At 36.3% G+C, this 7,770-nt stretch overlaps 1 protein-coding gene across 1 annotated transcript; it reads right to left on the bottom strand.

The window, feature by feature from the left end:
• Nucleotides 1-2,158: 2,158 nt before the first annotated feature.
• Nucleotides 2,159-7,506, bottom strand: LOC18432319 (uncharacterized). Its single transcript, XM_006842428.4, has 4 exons — nt 6,899-7,506; nt 6,293-6,785; nt 3,736-3,866; nt 2,159-2,859 (listed from the first exon to the last, which is right to left on the bottom strand). Exons 1-4 carry the CDS (start codon nt 6,980-6,982, stop codon nt 2,392-2,394), a joined length of 1,176 nt encoding a protein of 391 aa, XP_006842491.1. The 5' UTR covers nt 6,983-7,506; the 3' UTR covers nt 2,159-2,391.
• Between the last annotated feature and the right edge of the window lie 264 nt (nt 7,507-7,770).

The following is a 7,770-nucleotide window of genomic DNA, read 5'->3' as shown; positions in this document are numbered from 1 at the left end:
TAAAAGACCATGTGTGATAACCAAAAACACCCTAGGGCCTTGTGATTCACATGGATAGCCGATTAGAAAAGGCTACAACAGTCCATAGAATGCAATAATGGGGTTCTCATGGGTGCAATGGGTGCCTCCTAAGTAAGACCAAGATCAAAGATTGTGGATATCTCTTTATAACATGTGCCTTTGTTGGGGAGATTTGATGAGCATTTATGTGGAAACTTAACACCAAGCCATAGTGAATTTAAGTGTACAAAGAGTCTCCTAATTTAATGATTCCAAAAGAAGGCCCTAAACAAGCTTTGGAGATTGGATATCCCCACTCTAATTTGGATCATATTGCAGAAAATAAACCAGGGAGCAAAGGAAAATCATCACCATGTCCGTCAGGAGGTACAAAGGGTGATGATCTGGAATATATGAAATATCCCCAAAGAAAAAATAACACCAAGAAATGAAAGGGAAAGTGTAGAATACAAAGATGGCAATTTCAAATTCCCAACTCACCTTGAGTGAAATAAAGCATAAATAGAGAGGCCTAAATGTACATAGAAAGATAGAGAGATAATTGCAGCAGTGATATTTATTTAAATAAATATTACATCACACAAGGTCTATCTCACCTCATGCAAATTTCTTCTACACTATACAACCCGATCTGCACAAACCGCAGCTTGCATGGCGTAAAGAAAAAAAGGAAAAAGATATATGACGTGATCCACTAACAGTTTCAACTCTCAAAGAAGTCTTCAGCGGAATGTCTCATTTGTTGTACCATCTTACTCACTCTCAACTATACAAGGAGCACTACAAAATTCCTATGGAGATAAATAAGGTTAAGTACACAGCTCAATGACATCATAAAGCAGATAACATAAATCTTTTTCTTTCGTTTGAGCACCCATGGAAGTATCTTCTACCTTTCCACCATTCAGACCCCCAAAAATTTATCAAACAAAAACCTTGCTCATGTGAGAACAAAACTCATACTAAAAAAATGCCCCTGCTGACTAATAACAACTCAACTACTTAAACAAGAAAATCTATCGATGGATCAAACTCTATCTAAAACTAAACCACCAGTTAATCTGAGACTATTTATCTGATCTTCTCTAAACTCCAAAACACTATAAAATAAGACTTTGTCAGATTCAATAATCACGTTTTACTCCAACAAATCAATCCAAGAAAATTATTAACAAAATAATTTAACTTATTATATGAAAAAATAGGCATTTCCCATAAAGATCCAGATACAGAGATTACAAAAAATATGCGGGAAAGAAGACGCAAAGGTTGTAAGAAACAATAACAATTAGCAAAAATGCATTCTCCATTAAAAATAAAAAAACTGAAAAAACGTGAAAACAAAAATAAATAATACAGATTGCATTTATGGATACCAACTAAAGACCCACATCTTTCCGATATGTTCTTTCTCAATGCCAGCCAAAAGGGCTTCATATTACTTTATCGAATTTTATGCATGCCAAAATAAATTATTAAGTTCCAAACTAGTTACCCCATTCATAGAATAGTTCATAAATCCTTTTAACAATTAATCAATAAGATATTTTTAAATTTTGAGCCAAATAAAGGCTTCCGACATTTCTTTGGTAAATAAAGAATGTTCATTTGATTTAAGAAATCCTTCCTTTCATAATATATTTTGGGCGATATAAAACTTTGAGAAAATAACCATTTACAAAAAACCATACAAACAGTGGTTGAACGAGTAGACTGCATGATTTTGATGATACCCTTACATTTTCTAGTATACAGTTAAAATAAAGAAAAGAGGAACTAAATACAGAGAAAATAAAAACAGTAGCATCTTCCCAGATATGACCAGAATGGCCCTCAAGTATTCCTTTGCCCTTGTAATAGGGAAAATGATCGTAATTTAAAGACAATTTATTCATTCTTGTGACCAAGAAATATTATGGGCATTATTAGAACAATAACACCAGCCAGATCAGCAAGGAAACCAGTCTGGTTTGAAACAACAAGATGGTTGCTGGCCAGCTTGGCTTTGGAAAATCAATGAAATTCTGCCAACTCAATGTGACCCTGTCAAACTACATTACCTAACTTCTTTTTAATCAGTTCTCACAAATAATATCATACTAAGTCAATGTAATTGTGATCTTTGAGAACTATCGAGTTTGTTAAAGCCAACCAAAGTACCTTAAATCAAATACCTCCAATTTCACAAAATTGACAACAAAAACCTTGTTTCTTTTTCCAAAAAAAATAAGACTTCCCTCTTCACTGTCACTCATCTGCAGGCATGTACACACGCACGCTTACTCATACAAGTGCTCCATCATTAACCTATATGCTTTCCCTATATCTTCCTTCTAAATTTTACAGTCCTAATGAGAAAAAAGAATCGTTCTAATCTTCCCAATCATCCTCCCAACCATCTCTGGCCAAGGCCTTAGTTGAGACTCCGTTTGGAGCCACACTGTGTGTGGCCTCCGAGGTCTCCTCCTCCCAAACTTCATCCCACACTCTATCCCATCCATCCATACCATCATTGTCGAGTTTCCGGTTATCACCTGGAAGACTAGACTCTGGTAGGCCCATCTCAAGTTCCTGATACCTAACACCAGCATCCCCATGCTGCCGTCTTCTCCTACACTTACAAAATATCCAAGTGCCTCCAGCCATAACAGTGAGCAGAAACAAAAAGTATGCACCATACAGATGGGTGGTTGTCAATGTGGCATAAGCAGGGAACGGATTAATAATAGACTCTGTTGATTTAGGGGGTATGTTTGAATGGAGATGGAGAGTACAGTCACCACTACCTGCATCGAGGACTATTTTTTGGTTGCCACCAGTCTTCACTGGTACCTTTATCTGCAAGATGAAAGTTAGAATTAGTGATAAAGTGAAAGAGAGAGGGTGAGATTTAGGATTAGTGATAAATATGAAAGAGAGAGCATGAGATTAGTCATTAGCCAGTGGTTAAGAAACAATAGTGATATAACAAACATCTCAATATTCACAAAATACTAATCAAATAGCCTCTTCTTTTTCTCATTTTTACCAATATGACTTTAGGGAAGAAGTTAAAAAATTGCACTTCTTTTTTCTTTTTCTCTGTCCAAAGATAATGCCCCTTTTCTTGAGGCAAATTCCTAAGGAAATTCAAACCAAAATTGTAAAGTTGCTTCTGAATTTTTTCAGAGAGGTTATATTCTAGGGTAATAAGCCAAGTCAGCTGTTATGTCGAGAGGTAGAAATAAAGAAAAATTTCTTGTACAGAATTTTTATTAATTATAATCTTAGCATCTGATGTTTCTTGTTGATGGGTTTTTGTAAGAATCCCATTACCTTATGAGAAAAAACATGACTGTAAATTGAATGGTCTTTATAGTTTCCCCTGGAAACCAGATAATTACTGAAACTTATCCTCATTTCAGGACAATAATGAAGATAGCTTCATCTATGTAAGGAAACATAGTTCATGGCATGCTTTCATGTGCAAAGAGCTAGAGTTATCTCTCCTAAAATAAATGCTCCCTTTGATCTTGGTACTTCATGGTTATCCTAAGGATCATAATATAACAGAACTCTGAAGAGGTAAACCTAGCATTGCTTCTTGTTTCAAACAATAATTTTTCTGTGTCGCATGGCATCTTTTTATTTCAACGAAACCAGATTGTTATTCCTGATTTCCCCAGAATGATGTGCAACAGGTACAAGGGATACAGGAAGAATATAGAAACAAACCTTTCTGCTTTCATTCTTGGGAAGTTGAATCTTTGAGGGTTCCAGTATAATCGAAGGTAAGGACGTAATGTTCACAGTTATGGCTTCCTCCCCTTCATTTAGGATCACGAGATATAATGCTGCACTTGATCCTGTGCCAGAACAAAAGAAAAAGATCTTCTCAACCACCAAATAAAAGTTATCATGAAATTTCCAAATAAATTCAATAGATAAATAAAAATGGGAAACAGAGGAGAACATATCCGCTGACTACGTAAGTTCAAGATCTGAGATTCCTTGGAAAAAAATAACAGATGGATGACTAAAATCTGACAATGCTTTTGAAGGTTATTTCTGGTTTGTTAACCCCAGTATACATAAAGTAGCTCAAACCTTAAACAAGGCTTTTAATATGTTCTCATATAGACCAAAAAGGCCATGAAAGCCATCGCAAAGCAATCCAGCCATATGAAAACTAGTCCCTCTATTAACAGAGGCCAAAAAATGGCCATGTGAATTTCCAGTCCCGTGATGTCAAGGTCCCTGCCCAAGTAAAGCTGTTGCTCAATCAAGACCACCACCCCCAACATTGACTTTTTGAAGCCCAATCAATCAGATCCAAATATCCAAATAAGCTCTGTGGAGCAAAGATTTACATAACTGCTTCTCAATCTCTCCCTCCCTCACTCTATTAACAGAGGCCGATAAATGGTCATGTGAATCTCCATCTCCACCATAATGTCTGGTTCCTGACCAAGTAAAGTTGTTGCTCAATCAAGACCACCACCCCCAATGTTCACTTTTCGTAGCCTAATCAATCAGAGCCATGTACCCAAATAATCTCTGTGGAGCAAAGGTTTACATATACTCCCTCCTCCCTCACAGAGCAAAAGTTCACATATACTGCTTCTCAAGCCCTCCCTCCCTGCCTCCCTCCCTCCTACAATTAAGTTGTTTTTAAGTTCACTATTTTGCATTAATCTATTGCAAACCAATTCATAAGAATTAAGAAGTTTATTTTCTAACACCTGTTGATCAAGACCTTCATGGAAAGTAATGTACCACTAAAGGTATTGTAAGCAATCTCTCCTCCTGGGTGTGTCAAAACCGCTAATCCGATTAAGAACACCAGCAACCAGGCTACAAGTTATGCAGGAAATTGCAACTACTGAAATATAAACTAAAGGATTGGAACAAGTCATGTTTTGATAATTTACAGCTAAGAATCAATGGAATATTGGAGCAGGTGGATGTATTAAAAGAGAAGGTGAAAACTTTGTCTGCAGAGGAAAGAATCAAAAGAATGGGGGACAAAGTTGTTACTGTCTTAGGTTTGAAGAGACCAACTGGCATCAGAGATCAAGAATTAAATGGGTTAAGGAGGCTCATAGAAACAGTGGGATCAGTCAAACTGAACTTAGTAGGAAGTGCAGCAGGCAACCTCGCCCTGTGGGAGTGTGGGGACTACAAAGGAACCACCAGGGAAGAAATTCGATAACTTACTCAGGGCCATTTCATATATGCGATGCAAATGAGGTAGAGGCATGGTCCCTCCAGTATGGAAATGTAACACATAATTGGACAAATACAATTGTTGAATATGATTCTAACAATGTTATCATTAATTTCAGGCGGTGTCCCCATGGCATCTCAATATAGGACGTCAAATTTTGAAGAAATTAGGACACTTACAGAAAGGCTACTTCTATTTCTTGTCCATGCTTCGAGAGAATCCAATGCAGAGGCAGATGCCTTGGCGCACGAAGGGGTGCAAGAGCTTAGAGTCAATCTTTTTAATAATTAGGAATGGTGTGAGTAGAGTAATGTAAGTAGACTGAATATTTGAAAAAAATATATATATGCATGCACATTGGTTTTGCAATTCATGAAACTCAGTTACCAATTTAAAAAAAGAAAAACATTGGGTTGAAAGACTTGTCCCTACTCACTGCTTCATGCAGAGAACCTACAATAACAATGGGTTTTTCTCCTTCTCCTGCACCTCCTTTCTTGCGGCCTTATAGACCACCACTGGTTATATAAAGATAACAGCGTGGAAGACGTAGATAAAGGTCCAAACCTTGAGGGTTTGCAACTTGATCATTACTAAACCAATAACTCTGCCCAATGATTTTGCATACCAGAATAGAGGTGATGAAATAGAAGGAACACCCATACTTTTCTACGCTTAAAGAACCCACCTATAACCCATATTATACATAGCTAAAAAAATGGTATGTAGAGTTTACTTGTTCTCTATCCTCTTGTCATTCATCTCTAGCTATTTTCTCGGTGGTCTTCTAAATCACTTTACAAGTAGTTCTTCAAATTTCAAGCTTTCAAGCAAGTACAACTTGTTGTGTTGCCAGGAATCTGATTCAAAAACTTAAAGACAGATCATCCATATGAAGTTGAAAAACACATAAAAAACCAAAGGGATAATTTAAAATAGCTATTATTTATTGAAAACAAGAACAAAAATGATAAAATAAAATATGACGATAGCATGAATGATTTTCATAAGTAGATAACAAATAGAATATAGAGAAATCAACAAACACAAAATATTCAAATGTACCATTTCCCCCATGTTTCAGGCAAGCAATTAATTTCTTGCTATCCATGCAATGATCCAATGCACCAGTGCAAGCCTCTTTGCGTTCACTAGAGGTATGTGGTCGAGAATTGGTTCCAATTTCCCCTTTGCTATCAGAAGGCGTCTTCATAGGATGACTTTCCGAATCAGTCTTATCAGTTGTGTTATTCCCCTTACTCCCATCTAAGGTTCCATTGCCCTTCCCTTGTCCAATTGGGCTGGATTGAGATGAGTTATTAGACACCGGCACAGTTATAGGGCTTCTCTGATCAACTTCATGAGGGCCAGGCGAATTTTGATGTGGGGAGATCGATGAGGTCAGGTTTAAACTGGGATCTGGATTGATTTTTGAACTATTATCTTCTTTCAAAGGAGGCGAAGGAGAAACGGGGGGTGCAAGTTTCCGTTTGTCCATTGATTCTCCACCGCCTTGGGTTAAATCAGTTCCATTCTCCGCTGAATTAAAATTAACAGTCTGCAGATTATGCAAAAAAACGTATGAGTATATCAATTATTTCAATGGACAGGTTAAAAAAAACACATTAATTGGTAAATTACTAAGAATTAAATGGAATCACTGATAAATACCTTTGTATTGTTCGTTGAGCCAGATGCACCATTGGAAATGATGGAGATCACAAAGACTACCACATAAATGGAATTTCTTGGCATTTTTGCCAGATAGTCAACTTCTGTGCGTCAAGAAACCTAACCTTTTGATAACGTCATAGAGAAAAACCTTAACTGACTGAAATTGAACTCAAAAAACAACAGAAACGGCATCTTTTCCCGTCAATTATCAAATTACGGCGACCTTTCCGAATAAAATCAACGAAATCCAGATCTTAAATCTTCATATCACCATAATTTAAGCCATAATAGATCGTAACCCTAAATCAACCATCTGTCGCAGAAAATACACAAAAACACTGCGCATACAACAAACAATCTCAGATCAAAAAGTTCAGAGGTGATCCATGAGGAAAAATGAATCGAACAGCTAATCAACCGACTGCAGAGAGGGTATAATATAGGGTTCCAGAGTTAGGGTTTTTCGTTTATTTCATGAATTAGGGTTTCGTTCTCTGATGATCGGTGGCGGGACTTGTCAGCGGGAAGACTTCGTGGAAACTGGGAAATGAATTTTGTGTGAAATGGTTTTCAATCAACTATCATAGAAGTTCCCAGAATGCCCTTTATTTTTTCTTAAAATTTGAAATTTATCAAGGGTTACTTGAAAATTTTAAAATATCAATAAATTGAAATTTTAGGATTTTTTTTTGTTTCGGTAAAATATCAATAAAAGTGTTAAATCACTTCAAAATTAACTAATGTATTATGGTTAATTTTAAATTATTTCCCTTAGGTACCTACTCAACTATTTTGAACTTTTGATAAATTTTATCAAAAATCTTGGTATGATTCTGGATTTGAAATATTCATTGTATTTTTTTTTTTAC

This window comes from Amborella trichopoda, chromosome 8 (genome assembly GCF_054954075.1).
Source record: "Amborella trichopoda isolate Santa Cruz 75 chromosome 8, AtrichopodaSantaCruz75HAP2 v2.0, whole genome shotgun sequence".
NCBI lineage: Eukaryota > Viridiplantae > Streptophyta > Magnoliopsida > Amborellales > Amborellaceae > Amborella > Amborella trichopoda.
The sequence above is the reverse complement of the archived record's forward strand: the minus strand, read 5'-3'. Positions and strand labels throughout refer to the sequence as shown.

Coding starts and splice junctions, on each gene's coding strand:
- LOC18432319 (XM_006842428.4), bottom strand. CDS start 6,982: ATGCCAAGAAATTCCATTTATGTGGTAGTCTTTGTGATCTCCATCATT. Junction 6,786..6,898: donor GCTCAACGAACAATACAAAG/GTATTTATCAGT, acceptor CATAATCTGCAG/ACTGTTAATTTTAATTCAGC. Junction 2,860..3,735: donor CCAAGAATGAAAGCAGAAAG/GTTTGTTTCTAT, acceptor TTCATCTTGCAG/ATAAAGGTACCAGTGAAGAC.